The following is a 20,893-nucleotide window of genomic DNA, read 5'->3' on the forward strand; positions in this document are numbered from 1 at the left end:
ATAATAGTAATACGAGTTCTTTGCATATGTTGAATGTAAGCTCCTTATCAGATACATCATCTGCAAGTATTTTCTCCCATTAAGTATGTTTCTTTTTTGGTTTGTGATGGTTTCCTTCACTGTGCAAAACCTTTTTAGTTTGATGTACTCCCATTTATTTTTGCTATTGTTGCCCTTGCCTGAGGAGACAGACTGCCCGCCCTGCCCCACCCAGTCCGTGACCGGCTCACAAATATTGCTAAGACCAATGTCAAAGAGTGTAATGTCTGTTTTCTTCTAGGAGTTTTAGGTTTCAGAGCTCACATTTAAGTCTTTAATCCATTATGAATTTATTTTTATATATGGTGTAAGAAAATGGTCTAGGTCTATTCTTTTGCATGTGAACTGTCCAGTTTTCCAACATAAATTATTGAAGACATGGTCTTTTCCTCTTTGTGTATTCTTGCAGCCTTTGTCTAGATTAACTGACCACAGGTGCAGGGGCTGATTTCTGGACTCCATTTTGTTACGTTGGTCTTGGTGTCTGTTTTTGTGCCAGCACCATACTGTTTGATTTTTAAAAGGCATTCACTCATTTTATTTTTTTAACTAATTAATTTATTCTCTGCTGCTGTGTGTGGACTTTCCCTAGCTGTGCTGAGTAGAGGCTACTCTCTAATTCGGTGTGTGGGTTGCTCATTACGGGGGCTTCTCTTGTTGCCAACCACGGGCTCTAGGCACACAGGCTTCAGGAGTTGTGGCCCACGGGCTTATTTGCCCCACAGCATGTGGAATCTTCCCAGACCAGGGACTGAATCCATGTCTCCTGCCTTGGCAGGAGGATTCTTAACCACTGGACCACTAGGGAAGTCCAGTACCATACTGTTTTGATTACTACAGCTTTGTGGTATAGTTTGAAATCAGGAGATTGTAGCCAGTACCAACCGTCTCTTCAAACCTTTAAGGAACAAAAACTTTTCAATTGTGCACTTTTGGCTGTTTCTCAACTCACACAAGCCATTTTTGGTTTAAGTCCCATTGTTTTTAACCAGTTATCAGAGGGAGAAAACGATTACTGAGCTTAGAGTCTGACCTGGAATTAAAGGCTTAATCAAATTTCATTTTGGGTAATTTAGCAAATCAAATAAGTCATCTTAAAGGACAGAGAAACATGGAATGATGTTCAGCATCATAAATTTTATCATTTGCTTAATTTTGTCTATTAGTTCATCAGTAGCACTGAGTTAAATAATCCTTTGTAGTTTATAAAGCATTTTCATATTTTATTTCATTTTAAAGGTTAGAGATCAGACACTGCAATTCAGATAACATAAGTTTATAGTGTGACTTTATTGGTGAAGTCAAATTGCATGTCTTAGCTTCCACCTGCTCTAATGTTAAAAGGTACTGACTGTCTCTCAGGGCAGAAAAGGCAAGTGTTGATGATTAACGAACAAAATGCAGCCTTACAGGAATCCGCTTCACTTACAGATGCACTCATGCTTCCTCAGCCTTATGGTTCTTGATTATATGTAACTCTGAGAGCTCAGTACCTAACCCCTCCTCAGAACCTCTTTATCACGTGGGGAAGCAAGAGCAAGCATCACCGTTGTTTTATTGCTAGGGAAATGGACCCATAAACAAGCACTCACGGAGTCAAGGGTGGAACCCAGACAAATGAAAGGCTTTCACCGGACATTTACCAGAATCGGTGGGCGGTTTCCCCAGCCCTGAAGTAAACAGGCCAGTACGACCTCGGTCGCTGCAAGCTCTGCCCTCCTGCCGCTGTTCTGGGTCCTTTCTCTCCTCACAGTCTCCTGTCTCCCTCTAGACACCTGTTGCCTTTAGGCTCTCTCCAGCTTTAGTTCATCGCAAATCTTCTCCTTGAGGCAGGAAAACAGTATCACCTTGTTCACCCTAAGTTATAAAAGCCTCTTGGGAGGTTGTGTTTCCTGTTGCACCGAGGATCAGCCCTTACTTTGGGAACCCGGGACCCTGGGTGTTGAGTGAGGAGTCCCTTCAGGCGGATGGCGGGGAGAGGAAGCCCCTGGGTGCTCGGGTGTAAGGTGAGGGCCCCATGGGGTAGCAAGAGGTGGCTTAGGAGCTCTGCAGCAAGTTTAAATCCTGCCGCTCCCCGCCACCCACGAAACCTCACCACTTTCTGGGCCTCCGTTTACTCATCTGTAAGATGGACCTACTCTCCCGACTGTGAAGATTAGAAAAGAATAATGCGGGCCCTGCATCTGGCTTGCTAGGTGGATTAATTCAGCTCTTCTCCTCTCCCCACCCTTGGCTGTGTGTGTGTGTGTGTGTGTGTGTTGGCAGTGTGTGTGTGTGTGAGTGTGTGTGTGTGTTGGCAGTGTGTGTTTGTGTGTGTGGCGGTGGGGTGTCGGAGAAAGTCGCTCTTACTGTTGTGGTGATCGCGTCCCCTTTGCAAAATTCACATCCTCTGCGGAGGGGCCCTTGTTTGGCAAGCGGGGCCCGGGCCGGGTTTACCGCGCGTCACCCCCGACCTGGGGGCTGGGCCTTTGGTCTGAAAAGGCGGCTGGGGACGCGCAGGAGGCGCGGGAGCTGAGCGGGGCGGGCCGGGCGGAGTCCGGGAACCCCGGCGCTTTCAGTCTACTTAAGGGCTCGGGGGAGGAGTCTCGGCGCGCGCCGGCGGGCCTGCAGCCGTGTGTCCGGGGCTGCGTCTGCGTCCCTCCCCGCTCGGTGCCGAGCCCCGCGCGGGCGGTGCGGCGCAGCGGCGGGCGCCCCCCGGGTGCGCGCGGTGAGCGAGCCGGGCTGCCGGCGGCGGGCGTCCCGCCATCCCGGGCTCCCGCGGGCTCGCGCGCACCTGCCCCGCGCCGCGCCGAGGAGGCGAAGGGAAGCTCACGGACCTCAGGCCCCAAGGTACCCGCCAGGCGGCGGTCTGGGGGGCCGCGGCCGGGGCGGAGCGGGGCTGCGTCGGCTCTGTTTGCCGCCTGGAGGGCGGCTCTGTCCGGGAGTCTTCCCGAGCGTTGCAGGGAAGGTCATCGCCTGCTCCTCCCGCTGGCTCCGCTGCGGGCAGACGCTGGGGCGATTATTCACGGCGTGATCTTAGCTTTACAAAATAGAGGAATATTTATAAATGGAGCGGAGGAGTACTGACAGGAAATATTGGGATAAATGTTCCTTTTACTTTTCTATGCTTTGCGAGGTCTCCCCCCTTCAGTAAACAGAAGATAATTCCATTTATGAATCGCTCGCCGCGCGATTGCGTGTGTACCTCTGCCTTGCTTCAGCCTGCTTGGTTATGAAAATAACGTAATCCGTGGTTTTCTGGGACTTTCTCCAGCTTTCAGATTGAAAGGAATTTCCCAAATTTTTTGGCGCTTGAGTACACACTGAGCCTCGCAGCGGAAGTCCGCTGCCACGGAGAATCCGACGCAGCAATTTTGGCTGGAAACAAGCCAGTCAGGCAGAGTGGGAGAAAGACACCTTTTTTGTGTGGGGGGGCGGAAACTGAGCTTTTACTAAGGCTTTCCTCCTGCTGATTTTGGTTTTTACGACTCCTTTAGCAAGATCTGTTGCTTAACTAAGTATTGATTCTGCTGAACGTTCCGTTTGTCTTCAGAGCCACACTGCTGGGTGCTGACCTGGTGAGGAGGGTCAGGATAGCTGTTTTTTGCTGTGCTTCCAAGTTTTCTCTTTCTTTTCTGTTAGCTCAGTGTCAGCAAAGTTATTGTGCTGATTTGTTAACACAAATATTACTGTATGCCACACATCATTCCAGTGTTTTACAGCTTTTTGATGTCAGAGAACATGGTTTACCAGCTTTGATGATAATCTCCAACTCCATTTAGTTCCATAAAAATCGGGTGATCTGTGACCTCCCAGTTGGCTCAGATGGTGAAGAATCTGCCTGCAATGCGGGAGACCCAGGTTTGATCCCTGGGTGGGCAAGATCCCCTGGAGAAGGGCATGGCAACCCACTCCAGCATTCTTGCCTGGAGAATTCCACGGACAGAGGAGCCTGGAAAGCTACAGTCCATGAGGTCACAAACAGTCAGACACGACTGAATGACTAGCTTTCTGACTTTGTAAAGAAAATACTTGTTATATGTTTGAATAGGTATTAGATGCACATGGTATAAAATCCCACAGGTACAGTGTGTGCAGTGGAACACCTCCTTTCCACCCGTATCCCAGGCTCCCTGTCTAGAAGCTCTCTCACTGTAAGCTCTTTGTTCTTAGGTTTCTTTGATAACTTAGGCCAAACAGATTTGAAGAAGCTACTTTTGAGCACCTGCACACTAGTGATTATTTAAATAAAAGAGCCAACAATTTTATCATTTTTATTTTTTGTTAGTTTCTGTCTTTGTTTTTCTCCTGACCACTCTGAAATGTCAGAGATTCAGGTCACTTTGTAGAGGGAACTTGCAGCTCTGGAAATTAATGAATAGCTTAGTTTCTAAGTTCCCTGAAGTCTGAGACCATGGTTCACAAACTTTGGAGCTCCCTAACCAGCCACCATAATTACTAGAGACATGCCAACATACATATGTCAAGCTTAAGGTTAACTGATAGTCGCTGTAATCTGGTGCTTCACAGCCTCTTCTCCTAAGAGGAGGCAGTAACAGTGTATTTTTCTTCTCAACACTAGATTCCTGGTGTCTTGCTAGTTCTGGCACACTCACCCCGTGGCCCTCTTCCCTGTTGATTGGCTGCTATAGTTTGTGAAGTAACTGGTAACAGGGAATAGTGATGTTTGTAGTGGGCAAGAGAGTGTGCATTTCTGCTGTGTTTGAATTCTGCTTTTGGCAGGGCTTTGTGACCTGGGCTACCTAGCTAAACCCTCTGAGACTTAGCTCCCTCATCTGTGATGTGGTGATTTTGATGGGTTATTTTGAAAAGCAGATAGTATCAATAACCTCAGATATGGAGATGACACACCCTTATGGCAGAAAGTGATGAAGAACTAAAGGGCCTCTTGACAGTGAAAGAGGAGAGTGAAAAAGTTGGCTTAAAGCTCAACATTCAGAAAACTAAGATCATGGCATCTGGTCCCATCACTTCATGGCAAATAGATGGGGAAACAGTGGAAACAGTGACTGACTTTATTTTTCTGGGCTCCAAAATCACTGCAGATGGTGACTGGAGCCATGAAATTAAAAGACGCTTACTCCTGGAAAGAAAAGATATGACCAACCTAGACAGCATATCAGCAGTGGCCACAGGACTGGAAAAGGTCAGTTTTCATTCCAATCCCAAAGAAAGGCAATGCCAAAGAATGCTCAAACTACTGCACACTTGCGCTCATCTCACATGCTAGTAAAGTCATGCTCAAAATTCTCTAAGCCAGGCTTCAGTAATACGTGAACCATGAACTTCCAGATGTTCAAGCTGTTTTTAGAAAAGGCAGAGGTACCAGAGATCCAATTGCCAACATCCGCTGGATCATGGAAAAAGCAAGAGAGTTCCAGAAAAACATCTATTTCTGCTTTACTGACTATGCCAAAGCCTTACCTATGTGGATCACAATAAACTGTGGAGAATTCTGAAAGAGATGGAAATACCAGACCACCTGACCTGCCTCTTGAGAAACCTATATGCAGGTCAGGAAGCAACAGTTAGAACTGGACATGGAACAACAGACTGGTTCCAAATAGGAAAAGGAGTTCATCAAGGCTGTATATTGTCACCCTGCTTATTTAACTTATATGCAGAGTACATCATGAGGAACGCTGGGCTGGAAGAAGCACAGGCTGGAATCAAGATTGCTGGGAGAGATATCAATAACCTCAGATATGCAGATGACACCATCCTTATAGCAGAAAGTGAAGAGGAACTAAAAAGTCTCTTGATGAAAGTGAAAGAGGAGAGTGAAAAAGTTAGCTTAAAGCTCAACATTCAGAAAACGAAGATCATGGCATCTGGTCCCATCACTTCATGGGAAATAGATGGGGAAACAGTGGAAACAGTGTTAGACTTTATTTTTGGGGGCTCCAAAATCACTGCGGATGTTGATTGCACCCATGAAATTAAAAGATGCTTACTCCTTGGAAGGAAAGTTATGACCAGCCTAGATAGCATATTAAAAAGCAGAGACATCACTTTGTCAACAAAGGTCCATCTAGTCAAGGCTATGTTTTTTCCAATGGTCATGTATGGATGTGAGAGTTGGACTGTGAAGAAAGCTGATGGCCGAAGAATTGATGCTTTTGAACTGTGGTGCTGGAGAAGACTCTTGAGAGTCCCTTGGACTGCAAGGAGATCCAACCAGTCCATTCTAAAGGAGATCAATCCTGGGTGTTCATTGGAAGGACTGATGCTAAAGCTGAAACTCCAATACTTTGGCCACTTGATGCAAAGAGCCGACTCATTTGAAAAGACCCTGATGCTGGGAGGGATTGAGGGCAGGAAGAGAAGGGGGCGACAGAGGATGAGATGGTTGGATGGCATGACCGACTCAATGGACATGGGTTTGGGTGGACTCTGGGAATTGGTGATGAACAGGGAGTGCTGGCGTGCTGCGGTTCATGGGGTTGCAAAGAGTCGGACAGGACTGAGCGACTGAACTGAATTGAACTGATATGATGTATAAAGAGCTAGCACTGTGCCTGGCATATGAAAGGCATACAGTAAGTAGCAGTCTTGTTACTGTCGGGCTCTGTAATCATTTCATACATTCATAAGAAAGGTGTTAGGGAACATCTTGGCTCAGTTACTGCTTAGGAGGGTTGACTCCTGCTCATATTATGAGTCTCTATGGTTCTGTCTTTGGCCCTTGCTCTTGAGACCCGATGCTTAGCTGCTCTTTCCGTGGCACTGATGTGGCATTTAGAAGGTGGAGAGACAGGCCTATCTACACAGTGGTTTTTAAAACCTACCCTTGAAAATAAGCTTCCATGTTACTTCCATTCACATTTCTTTAATATGGTTGACACTGGAGTGGGAAGTATCATTTTTCCAAAGGGGCAGAACTAGTAGGGAAAGGTCTGGTAGTGAGGGGCAGCAGATGGTAACACAATCTACCTCAGTGTGTGCTGGAGGGTCACAGTTGTGAAACCAGAAGTTCATCAAAAGCTGAGAATTGATTCACCTGATTTATAAAGCAGAATGCCAGATTTTTTCTTTGCAGTGAATAACATATCTGCCCTGGGTACTAGGCATTAAGAGCCTGTATAGGGCAAAATTTTCTTGATGGTGGATTTGCTCAAAAGACTGAATTCTAAGCTAATAGGTTATATAAAGATCAGAAGAACAAAAGTTGGGTGTTACCAGAAGACAATATCCAGAATATACTGTGTTTTAAAATCCAGGTCTCCTTTTGGAACTGTTACTGTGCAAAGCCCAAGAATGAATTTGAGTGATGGCAGTGTAGCCCAGACAAGGCAGAGATCATGATGATAGATTCTTGCTCTTTTTAGGCTTTTTACTTTTTTAACAGCGAATTCTTTTCTTGTCAGCCACTATTGCATCATCTCATGACTTGTTATAATTATTCTCCTTTAAGCTGTCTGCTTCTTGAATAATGACTTTGTTATTGTAATTAAAGTATTTTCAAATCATGGTGATTAACCAGTTCTACCCACAGTGTGTTAATTCTTGCTGCCTTTGGTTTCATAGCAATTTTTACCACCCTTGCCCCAAGATTTTGAGCATTCTTTTCTTTTTCTGCTTATAGCTGGGCATTTGTTGTCAGACTGGCTGCTGCTGCTGCTAAATCACTTCAGTCGTGTCCGACTCTGTGTGACCCCATAGACGGAAGCCCACCAGGCTCCCCTGTCCCTGGGATTCTCCAGGCAAGAACACTGGAGTGGGTTGCCATTTCCTTCTCCAATGTGTGAAAGTGAAAAGTGAAAGTGAAGTTGCTCAGTCGCATCCGACTCTTAGCGACCCCACAGACTGCAGCCTACCAGGCTCCTCCATCCATGGGATTTTCCAGGCAAGAGTACTGGAGTGGCTTGCCATTGCCTTCTCCGGTCAGACTGGCTAAGGCAGTATAATATAATAATGTCAAGAAAGAACCTATTATGAAAGCAAATTAAAAATATATTTCTAAATCAATAAAAATTTTGCTTCACTATATCATTTGTTGAGTAATTCAATAAAATGAGTTTGATTTTTAGCAATACAACTATGCAAAACAGAAAATTGTACTTCAAAAGCAAACAGCATGGAAAGAAAACATTCTGTTTCTTTCCTGTTTAGCAAGCATAGTTTTGATAGCAATATCTAATATAGATGACAGACAAAAACCAGTAAAACTGCAGATTACCTTAAAGCTGTTGCTCCCCAAACCCCGCTGTAAATACTGTATAGTATTTAAGGAATGCAGGGAGCACTCAGTATCATCCCATCCACTGGTGTAATTTACCGCCCCACTAGTTTAGAGGAATTCTATGCAGCTGTTTAAGATTGAGGTATATTTACATGTGTAGATAAATGGAAAAAAAATCACCCACTTGCATTATTAACTGAAAAATGCAAGGTCTAGAACTAAATACAGTATGTTCCTATTTGTGTAAGAAAATTGTTTCTTTGTAGAAATGTGTATGTCTTTGAACACAAAGTTTAGCTTGTTGTGTAAAGAATTCTGTAAGGATAAAAGCAACTTTTACAATGGTTGGCTCTGAAAGAGCAAAAAAAGTGATTAGGTCAGAGGGAAGATACTTAAAAAGATCCTAAAGTGTTTGAATTTTTAAATCATGTGCATGTAATTCTTTTAAAGAGAATTAGTTTTAAAGTGGCAGTTTTGTGTCAAACCTCTCACAGATTTTAGTAACTAACTGCTTTGTTTTGCTGCTTAAATTATTCCACTGACTATTAAAGGTACATGTAGTGAAGTGGAGCAAAGGTCACCACAGGGCCATGCACTCTAGAGGGATGTGGTTAAGAACAGTTAGATTGTGCTGCTTGGGCTAAATGAGAGTTTGTCTGTCCAGTCATTAGGAACCATTGACAAAAACAAATAACTCCAGTATGAGTACAGACTATGATATTTAGAACTACCTTGTGGAAATTGATTATTTTTTAAAGTAAAAAGTGAGTAATGTCTAAATTTAAAAATTATAGAATAAGCTTTTAAAGCACGTACGATTTTTAACCCTTTCCCTACTGGAAATCTAAATCAGGATATAAAGGACAGATGTTTCTGACGTTTACATTACTTTAGTCAGGATAATGCAGAGTAAAAATCACAGAAGCCTTTCTCTGAGTATGAGTTATTCATAATGTTCCATCCAAAATACATAACACATTAAATTTTAATTTAGCTAGTAAACTGTAGGTTTTCTTTATATGTGTAGCCTCTGAGGATTTAAAGCAAAGGGATTCTTTTTTTTAAAAAAATTCATTTTTCATTGGAGGATAATTGCTTTACCATGTTGTGCTGGCTTCTGCCCTACATCATCATGAATCAGCCGTAGTTATACTTATTTCCCCTCCCCCTTGAACCTTCCTTCCACCTTCAACCTCCAAAGAGATTCTTTATTCCTGATTTTCTTTCTTAAAGTACAGCTGTTCTATTTGGTCTGGGCCCCAGTCATGCTATTTAAATGAGAAAGGAACTGAAGTTTCTACATGCTTCCCCACACTAAATCATTTTATCAGTAATCATTCCTTGTTATTGTCCAGATTATGGTCTTACTGTCAAATTGGAAATGAAAGAGAAGAGAATATAATGCACCAGTTCATGTGGGGCTTGGTATAAGATTTCACATATCTGCTAGTTAAATGAAAGCATCCTGCCTATATATTGTTTTCTTAAAGTCTAAATCAGTTACCTATTGGAAAGCTTTTCATCGAAATATTGGAATTAAAGATCTCAGAATCTGATCTCTGGGGTGAACTAATGTGCTGATTTAATTGTTGCAGGCAGGTCAGATTCCGGTGCTCATCATGTCCAATTTTGAGGATGCAGACACAGAAGAGACAGTAACTTGTCTCCAGATGACTCTTTACCATCCTGGCCACCAGCGAAGTGGAATATTCCAATCAATAAGGTTTTTTAACAGAGAGAAACTCCCCACCAGCGAAGTGGTGAAATTTGGCCGAAATTCTAACACCTGTCATTATACCTTTCAGGACAAACAGGTTTCTCGAGTTCAGTTTTATCTACAGCTGTTTAAAAAGTTTGATAGTTCAGTTGTCTCTTTTGAAATTAAAAATATGAGTAAGAAGACCAATCTGATTGTGGACAACAAGGAGCTGGGCTACCTAAATAAAATGGATCTGCCAGACAAATGCATGATTAGGTTTGGCGACTATCAGTTCCTGGTAGAGAAGGAAGATGGAGAGTCATTAGAGTTTTTTGAGATTCAGTTTTTTTTGTCGACAAGACCACTCCTGCAAGAAAACGACTGGCTTCCACAGAAGCCCATACCTGAGTGTGGCAGCTATTCATCCTGTTCCAATCACAACAATTCTCCCATAGAAATGGGTGACAATGAATGGTAAATGCTGGAAGCTAAGAGAATCATGAAGGACGAAGAACTCTGTGCTCGTTTTCTAGGCATTCCACTGACGAAGTTTCTTAGTATAGTATTTTACTGTCATTTGTTAAAGCTTGTCAAGTTTGAGATCTGGTATTATTGTTTGAAGTCTGCAGATTGTGTTGGTAATTGATTGAGTCACCCGTTGCATTGTTGGATGGATGAAGAATTTCTCTTAAGTGTATATATGTCAGCATGAATGTATGAAACGTATTCTTCGTGATGAAGGAACAGTGTTCTCAAAGTAAGGTTATGTTCTTTTCTTTTTATGCCTGATTTTGTTCCTATGTTTTGTATTGTTTCATTTTGATTTGTATATTATCATCTCTTGGTTTGGTCATATTATCTCACAGCAGCCATTTGTTTTTAAGGTCAAGGCTACAAGCAATTTATTGTGTTGTAGCCTGTTGGTATTTATAGTACCAGAGTATTAGAACAGGGCGTGTGTTTCAGTGTGTGTGCCACTGAGGTTCTAATATGGGAAGACTTACTTATTTCAGCAACAATACCTTGATTTTCTGTGTTTTTAATCTATAGAATTATAGTGTTTATTCCCAAGAATACAGTTCTCCTTTTCTCTATTCAGTATCTGAAACTGATACTTTAAATGTTTCAATGAACCACTGTTTAGAATTATTATTTTGTGTACCAAATTTTAAATAGTTTTTCAATGTACTACAGGGTTTTTAACTCCATGAATTCAAAATTTTAACAACAGCTATGTGTACCTAATAAAGTCAAAGTCTAATTCTCTAACCATTTTCTTTGGAACTTTCTGAGGAAAGAACTGCTTGTTGACTTCTGTAAGGGAGGCATGCAGGAGGCCACCGGCAGAGGTTGCGAATTCAGATGCTTCCTGCTGTGTCCCTCAGGCATGCTGGCTCCATTCTCCCTTTGTTCCTACCTCCACGTGGCAGCATGTGGCCAACAGTAGCTCCCAGATTTTATACGTTACTGATCAGCCACCTGAAGAGAGCCTTACTCTCAATTCCAGTCCAAAGAAAAAGGGTCAGCTTCGGCCACGTGCCCATTCTACCGATCAACTCTCCTCAGGCCACGTTAAGTCACAGCTGCTCCAATCAGTGATCATGTGGAAAGGGAAAGCATTTTCTCAACAAAGAGCCACAGTGGTTTGGGGTCTGAGGTTAGACAGTCTAGATAAGGTATGACATGGTTTGGGGGTGAGGGCAAACAAAAATATTGGTGTCTGATACTATGTACTGCAGCTAAGTTGTGAAACATTTTCAGTTCTCAAGGACTCATTTGTCCCAGGAACTGATTTTTTTCTTGGGCTCTTTAAGTAGAAGGGTGTATTAAATGATGCCAGTTACAGGCAGTGTCTTCTTGAACCTGCAACTTTATGACAAGGGGGACTTTCCAATGGTGAAGTCTCATACGCTATATGATTATATAACTACAGTCTAGAAGATTCTGTCTCTATCTACAGCATTGACTGATCTGAGGAGGCATTACTTTTACACTCTAACATGAGTGTAGTATTTAATTAGTATGCCTTGTAGAAAAATTAGCTAGTATTTTATTACCAGGAGATAACTAGTGTTAACAATAGTTATATATGTTGTGTGTATATCTTAGGTAGCTGCTTCTATGTTATTTGGGCTTCCCTGGTGGCTCAGCTGGTGAAGAATCCACCTGTAATGCCGGAGATCTGAGTTCGATCTCTGGGTTGGGAAGATCCCCTGGAGAAGGGAATGGCTACCCACTCCAGTATTCTGGCCTGGAGAATTCCATGGACTGTGTAGTCCACGGGGTCTCAAAGAGTCAGACATGACTGAGTGACTTTCACTTTCTATGTAATGGCCCTTTTTAACTTTTTCAGTTCCCCAACATCTGTTTAATTCCTTATAGTAATTGTTATGTTAATAACAGGTGAGGTTACTCTTTTACTCTCTGAACCCTGACCAAAACAATTAGATCTTCCATCTTAAGTGATGATGGAGGATGAGTGCTTGAAAAGCTGTGGTTGGGATTCCCTGGGCTTCTAGTTGATACAAATTGTCCTTAGGTCCAATCACTCATCCTTCTACTATTCAACCTATATAAACATATTTATTTGGCCAGTGGTATCTTTTTAAGCAATGCATTTAGGGCAGCGACACTGGTGAAAAAAATAGGAAAGCAGTGGTTTTAGTTCTGTTGCTGGTTTCAACATTTTGTTGTGGGTTGAAGGCCACTGAGAGACTAGAGCTGAGCCAATTTGGCACTGCTTACTGAGAGACCACTGTTTGCAGGGAAACACAACACCTTTCTTAATACTGTTAGTGGAATCATTTCTCAAAAGTCCATATCAAGGTAGTAACATTTTTCTTTTAATGTTTTATTCCTGGCTGTGCTGGTCTTTGTTGCTGTGTGGTCTTTTTCTCTAGGTGAGGTAAGCAGCAGTTATTCTCCAGCTGCAGTGCACGAGCTTCTCATTGCGGTGGATTGACTTGAGAGGCATGGGCTCTAGGGTGCATGGGCTTTAGTAGTTGTGGTACATGGGCTCAGTGGTTGGGTGCACAGGCTTAGTTACTCTGAGGCATATGGGAATCTTCCCAGAGCAGGGATCAAACCTGGTCTCCTGCACTGGCAGGTGGCTTCTTTACCACCGAGCCACCAGGGAAGCCCAAGGTGCTGCTGCTGCTAAGTCACTTCAGTCGTGTCCGACTCTGTGTGACCCCATAGACGGAAGCCCACCAGGCTCCCCCGTCCCTGGGATTCTCCAGGCAAGAACACTGGAGTGGGTTGCCATTTCCTTCTCCAATGTGTGAAAGTGAAAAGTGAAAGTGAAGTCGCTCAGTCGTGTCCGACCCTTAGCGACCCCACGGACTGCAACCTACCAGGCTCCTCCATCCATGGCATTTTCTAGGCAAGAGTACTGGAGTGGCTTGCCAGTGCCTTCTCCGAAGCCCAAGGTGGTAACGTTTTAAAACAGGAAACTTCTGAGGTTAGATAGTGAAGATAAGGTATGATTTGGGAATTCCCCGGCTGTCCAGTGGTTAGGACTCCTTGCTTTCACTGCTGAGGATACCAGTTCAGTCCCTGGTTAGGGAAGTGAGATTCCCGCCAGTCACACAGTGTGGCCAAAAAACGATAGTGGAACTTCACCTTAGGTCAAAATGCCTTTTTACAATAATATCATTTTTTATATCTTAAAACAATCTTTCAGTCATTAAAAGTAAGACAGACTTAGTCTAGTAGTTAAAAAGCCTCCAAACTTCAAAAAATCCTCAAAAAACAATTCTGTTCTAATTTCTACAGAAAGGAAGCGTGTGTAGTGTTGAGTGTGGGCTCTGAACCATACTGCTTGGATTTAGCTACCATTCCCTGTGTAATATGTCATTAGCTCTGAGCTTCAGTTTCCTCTTCTGAAAAAACAGGGATTAAAACAGTGCCTCCTATAAAGGGTTTCTGTGAAAATCAACTGAACTAAAGTATGATGAAACCTTACCACACTGTTATACCTAGTACATGTTATTATGAATAGCACTGAGCACAAGCAGGTCCTTCTATTGAACGGTTGCATATAAAAGATTTATCACAAAAGACAGTACTGCTTACTTCTGAGTGTCAGAAATAACTCCTTTAATTTGTAATATTAAAAATCTCACATAAAAATTTAATATCATTTTTCCAATTTAATTTCATTTTCAGCTTTAATACTTCCTGAGGATATAAGAGTCAGATACTGGAAATCTGTGTTTTATACTGAACTCTTTCATGACCTCCTTTACTGCCAGATAATTAATCAGAGGTACCAAGTAAATGAATATGGGAGAAAACTATTAATATATTTAATATACAGTCTTTTAGATGTCTGTGTTCTAAAATTATGATTAGAACATCTTTAAGTAAAATGAAAATTCGGACTTCTACTAAAAAGATTTATTTCTCCAATTACTGGATAAAAAAAATGAAAGCAGGTATAATTCCTGGTTATATCATTTTAAAAGTTCTAGCATCTGAACCCTCACACAACTCCACATACCCTCCAGTTACCCCTTTTCTTGCCCTGACAGCAACTTTTCAAATAAATTGCCGACACTGACCATTCTTTATTCATCTCTTACAAGATACTTCTTAGTTTCCATCCTTTCATTTAAAAAAATGATCACAAGCAACAAATAGTCCTGTCCCCAGACCCACCTGATGCAGCCGCCCTTTCTCTCAGTGCCCAGGTAACATTTGATGTCATTGACTCCTTTTTCTGACTCTGGTGACACCAGTTTGGTCCTCAAATTCCTCCCGTATCTGCTGCTTCTGACCCATTCTCTATCCCTGACTTTTAAAGGTCAGCACTTAGTTAGGCTTCTCTGCCGGCTTCCTTAGGAGGATCTCAGCTGGAATAATGACTTACATTACTATTCACCTACTACTGACTCCTAAACTTGTACCCATTCTCTAAGCTGCAGACATATACCCCCATCACCTACTTGACATCTTCATTTCTGTTTTTTATAGATATCTCAAATTTAACTTTCCAAAACCGAACTTTAATTTACCATACCTGTACCTCCTACTACTTTTAAGTCAGAAACCAAGAAGTTATTGTCAAGAGTAGCTGCAGCTGCTAAGTTTGGCTGTCATCCTCCTACAGATTTGGCCAGTAGGGAGGCAATGAGCTGAAATAGACAGCTTATTACTCACAGACAGCAAAAGCAAGACCAGTGTGGACAGTGACCCACATCTCTGGTCCCTAGGGATGTCCCTAGCTGACACTGAACCAGGGGGGCCAGATGACAGATGCCTTAAGTGGAGGGTAGGGCTGTTATTGAGGGGCCAACTGTAAACGCCAACCAAGCAGCCTACATACTGTACCTGAATGTGGAAATCCCATGCCACACTGGAACCAGCGAGAGGGATCAGAAAGTGCCTCACAGCAGCCTTCTGCAAGATAGTGAGGCAGATGATAAATGGCCCTGTGTGGCTCCTCCAGACTGCCTGTCTTGCCACGTTCCAGGGAGGCTCACAGGGCTTTCTGTCAAGATGTGTGTCAGGCTATATGGTTGAGTGTTGCTATGCAGATAAGCAAAGCGAGCAAGGCCAAAAGGGCCCCATGCTGACTGCATTGCCCTACAGCTAAGAGGCAGAGGAGCTGGAAATGCTTCTCCAGAGATGACACACAGATGGCCAACAGCCACAGAAAAGATGCTCAACAGCACTGATTGTTTGGAAAGTGCAAATCAGAACCACAATGAGATACTACCTCATGTCTGTCAGAATGGCTGTTATCAAAAAAACAAGAAATAACAAGCTGTATAGATGTGCAGAAGAGGGAACCCCGGTGCACTGCTGGTGGGAATGTAAATTGGTGCAGCCACCACAGAAAACAGTGTGGAGATGCCTCAAAACCTTAAAAACAGAGCTACCGTATGATTCAGCAGTTCTACTCCGGATACGTGTCTGAAAACACTAGTTAGGATGCATATATGCACTCCAGTGCTCACTGTAGCATTACACAATAGCAGAGAGGGAAGCACCCAAAGTGCCCATCAACAGTAAATGGATAAAGATGGTGTGTACCACTCAACCAGAAAAAGGACAAAGTCGTGCCTTTTGCAACATGAACGGACCTAGAGGGCATGACGCTAAGTGAAATAAGTCAGGAAAGGACGAATACAGTGTGATTTCACGATCAGTTCAGTTCAGTCGCTCAGTCGTGTCCGACTCTTTGAGACCCCATGAATCACAGCACGCCAGGCCTCCCTGTCCATTACCAACTCCCGGAGTTCACTCAAACTCATGTCCATCGAGTCGGTGATGCCATCCAGCCATCTCATTCTCTGTCGTCTCCTTCTCCTCCTGCCCCCAATCCTTCCCAGCATCAGAGTCTTTTCCAGTGAGTCAACTCTTCTCATGAGATGGCCAAAGTATTGGAGTTTCAGCTTTAGCATCAGCCCTTCAAATGAACACCCAGGATTGATCTCCTCTAGAATGGACTGGTTGGATCTCCTTGCAGTACAAGGGACTCTCAAGAGTCTTCTCCAACACCACAGTTCAAAAGCATCAATTCTTTGGCGATCAGCTTTCTTCACAGTCCAACTCTCACATCCATACATGACCACGGGAAAAACCATAGCCTTGACTAGACGGACCTTCGTTGGCAAAGTAATGTCTCTGCTTTTGAATATGCTATCTAGGTTGGTCATAACTTTCCTTCCAAGGAGTAAGTGTCTTTTAATGTCATGGCTGCAGTCAGCATCTGCAGTGATTTTGGAGCCCCCAAAAATAAGGTCTGACACTGTTTCCCCATCTATTTCCCATGAAGTGATGGGACCAGATGCCATGATCTTCGTTTTCTGAATGTTGAGCTTCAAGCTAACTTTTTCACTCTCCTCTTTCACTTTCATCAAGAGGCTTTTGAGATCCTCTTCACTTTCTGCCATAAGGGTGGTGTCATCTGCATATCTGAGGTTATTGATATTTCTCCCGGCAATCTTGATTCCAGCTGGTGCTTCTTCCAGCCCAGCGTTCCTCATGATGTACTCTGCATATAAGTTAAATAAGCAGGGTGACAATATAAATAAGCAGGGTGACGTACTCCTTTTCCTATTTGGAACTAGTCTGTTGTTCCATGTACAGTTCTAACTGTTGCTTCCTAACCTGCATACAGGTTTCTCAAGAGGCAGGTCAGGTGGTCTGGGATTCTCAGCTCTTTCAGAATTTTCCACAGTTTATTGTGATCCACACAGTCAAAGGCTTTGGCATAGTCAATAAAGCAGAAATAGATGTTTTTCTGGAACTCTCTTGCTTTTTTGATGATCCAACAGATGTAGGCAATTTGATCTCTGGTGCCTCTGCCTTTTCTAAAACCAGCTTGAACATCTGAAAGTTCACGGTTCACATATTGCTGAAGCCTGGCTTAGAGAATTTTGAGCATGACTTTACTAGCGTGTGAGATGAGTGCAACTGTGCAGTAGTTTGAGCATTCTTTGGCATTGCCTTTCTTTGGGATTGGAATGAAGACTGACCTTTTCCAGTCCTGTGGCCACTGCTGAGTTTTCCAAATTTGCTGGCATATTGAGTGCAGCACTTTCACAGCATCATCTTTCAGGATTTGAAATAGCTCAACTGGAATTCCATCACTACCACTAGCTTTGTTCGTAGTGATGCTTTCTAAGGCCCACTTGACCTCACATTCCAAGATGTCTGGCTCTAGGTGAGTGACCACACCATCGTGATTATCTTGGTCGTGAAGATCTTTTTTGTATAGTTTTTCTGTGTATTCTTGTACCTCTTCTTAATATCTTCTGCTTCCGTTAGGTCCACACCATTTCAGTCCTTTATCGAGCCCAGATCTCTAGTCTTTCCTATTCTGTTGTTTTTCTCTATTTCTTTGCATGATCATTGAGGAAGGCTTTCTTATCTCTCCTTGCTATTCTTTGGAACTCTGCATTCAGATGCTTATTATCTTTCCTTTTCTCCTTTGCTTTTCGCTTCTCTTCTTTTCACAGCTATTTGTAAGGCCTCCCCAGACAGCCATTTTGCTTCTTTGCATTTCTTTTCCATGGGGATGGTCTTGATCCCTGTCTCCTGTACAATGTCACGAACCTCCGTCCATAGTTCATCAGGCACTCTATCAGATCTAGTCCCTTAAATTTATTTCTCACTTCCACTGTATAATCATAAGGGATTTGATTTAGGTCATACCTGAATGGTCTAGTGGTTTTCTCCACTTTCTTCAATTTCAGTCTGAATTTGGCAATAAGGACTTCATGATCTGAGCCACAGTTAACTCCCAGTCTTGTTTTTGCTGACTGTATAGAGCTTCTCCATCTTTGGCTGCAAAGAATATAATCACTCTGATTTCGGTGTTGACCATCTGGTGATGTCCATGTGTAGAGTAGGACTAAGGCTAATAGAGTTTTGCCAAGAGAACACACTGGTCATAGCAAACACCCTCTTCCAACAACACATGAGAAGACTCTACACATGGACATCACCAGATTTCACTATATGTGGGATCTAAAAAACAAACACTCAAACAGAACAAAAACTGTCAGAGACATGGAGAATAAACAACTGGTTCCCAAAGGGGAGGCAGGTAAAGGGAGTAAAGAAATAGGCAAGAGAGATTATGAGGTAGAAACTTCCAGTTGCAAAATAAATGAGTAATGGGTATTAAATACACAGTGTGGGGAATAGTCAATAACTATGTAATAATATCTTTGTATGGTGACAGATGATAACTAGATTTATTGTAGTAATCATTCTGAAATGTATAATAGAAATACCAAATCATTATGGTTTGTAATAGGAACTAACAACTAATTGTTGTAGGCTAATTATACTTCAAAAACAATACAAAACAACAAAAAACAGAGATCAGATTTGTGATTAACAGCAGTGGAGGGGAAGGTGAGGGCGAGTTGGAAGAAGGCAGAAAAAGGTACAAATTTTCAGTTATAAGATAAATAAGTACTAGGGATGCAATGTACAACATGATAAATATATTAAAGTAAATGCTGCTGTATGTTATATATGAAAATTAAAACAGTAAACCCTAAGAGCTCTCATCACAAGAAAAATAACTTTTTCCTATTTTATATGTATAACACAATAAATGTTCATTAAATTCATTGTGATGATCAATTTCATGAGGTACGTAAGTCAAATTATTATGCTGCATACCTTAAACTCATACAGTGCTCCGTGTCAATTACATCCCAATAAAACTAGAAAAAAAATCTTGTTGGTCTACCTCTGCAATTAATCTACTGTGCATTCCTACAGCAATTATCAATCCAAGCCACTCCACGTGCCACTGGGAGCATCATACATTCACCCATAGAGGAATTTTTCAAATATGCAAATCTTCACTGCACACTCTGGCTTATAGAAATTAGTGGCTTCCTATTATATATCAAATAAAATTCACCCTAACATCCTACCAGATATAGTAAATTCTCCAGTATTTGATGAATAAATGAACGTTATTTCTAGTGTTTTCTATAAACATATAAAGCAAGAAACCTGATATCCTTTTCTTAGCAGTTCAAACACAAACATTTTCAAGTTTACTTCCATCCTGCTTTACTAATTCATTCCTTTTTGTCTTCAATAAAATAGCTCTGTCAGGAGTCAAAACTGTTGCATGTTTATGGTGTAAAACTAGTAATGATCAAATAATTTATTATTTTTAAATGTAAAAATGTGTTTATTCACAATCTTTGAGAAGTCACCATTCCTTCAAAAAATTCTTTATGAACAAAATGCCAAGAAAAATTACAATAGTAGCTTATGCCAAACCAAAAATATACATCTTATGTATACAAACTTTAAAAAGCATAACACAGGCAATGTGAATATAGATTATCTTTAAAATATTTCCAATGACATAGCTACAACTTAAATTATGTTGAGACATAAATAACAGCATTACCTAATATATTTACATATTTAAAGTGTCATATTAATCTGAGATTAAAAACAGGAGGCAAAACTGTAGATGTCATGGCCCAGCTGTTCAAATATTGAAAGGGCCACATGATTTTTTTTTAAAGTACAGCAAGAACTTTAAGTTACTATTTATATCTTCTGGACCTTCCTATATTTTTGAAAACATGCACTGTCATTGCAAGAAAAAAAAAAAACTAAGGAAAATTGAAAAAAGTTTGCTTACTAAAATCATACTCAATCCTCAGCAAAATCAAGACAAAGCAATAGGGAGTGTCCCATATCCTTGGTCTTTTAAATTGATACATAAACTTTAGAACAAACAAAGTTAATTGTATATCATAAAATGCAGTTATATACTGATTTACTTAGTTCCATCCTATTAAAAGTACCTTGTATTATAAGGCAAAGGAAAGCTTAATGAAATCAATGAGATTCTTTCGTATCAGAAAGGATTTTATTTACTTTGAAATACCCGTATTACCTTTTTTAGGTTTTCCTTTCTTAATAAACCATGCACAGAGAATATGTTCCATGTAAAATCTTTCAAGATCATTCACTGGAAATATAGAATTTTATAAAATGACAGCTAGAAATTTAATATATCAATTGACTAAATTCAACATTCATTTATAGTGGCACAGAAAAGGAAGTGAAAAACCTAAGTATATATATTTTCTTAAATATCTTTTGATACTAACTTCAAGTGTCCAAATTCTGAAAGATTATTTTAATGTATCATATCCTTTGTTCAGAATGAATGAACACTGATATACTGGGATATGCAGTAAGTGTAGGAAGAAACTGATATTTCAGGCTTTCTTTAGGGTCATCTACTCTAATTGTGCTTACTATTAGATGACATAATTTAAATAAGTCATAGGAATAAATAATGCTGGAAAAGGGAACACTATTCTGTCTGAATCTGGCAGTCCCTCTTCATGCTCCCTTCATGTCTGCTGAGAATTAACACAAAATGCCTTAATATTTTCACAGTTAGCTACTAAAACAGGATTAAGAAAAAAGCATTTGAAGTAAAATCAACAGAACTATTTTAAAAAGTG

General features: G+C 41.5%; 1 protein-coding gene across 1 annotated transcript; it reads left to right on the forward strand.

Annotated features, from left to right (window-relative positions):
- Positions 1-2,614: 2,614 nt before the first annotated feature.
- TIFA (TRAF interacting protein with forkhead associated domain) lies at positions 2,615-19,797 on the forward strand. The gene is made up of 2 exons (XM_055435105.2): positions 2,615-2,868; positions 9,817-19,797. Exon 2 carries the CDS (start codon positions 9,841-9,843, stop codon positions 10,396-10,398), a length of 558 nt encoding a protein of 185 aa, XP_055291080.1. The 5' UTR covers positions 2,615-2,868; positions 9,817-9,840; the 3' UTR covers positions 10,399-19,797.
- The last annotated feature ends 1,096 nt before the right edge of the window (positions 19,798-20,893 follow it).

Source organism: Moschus berezovskii, chromosome 5 (assembly GCF_049115385.1).
Source record: "Moschus berezovskii isolate FMDL1 chromosome 5, NW_MosBer_1.0, whole genome shotgun sequence".
Taxonomy (NCBI): Eukaryota; Metazoa; Chordata; class Mammalia; order Artiodactyla; family Moschidae; genus Moschus; species Moschus berezovskii.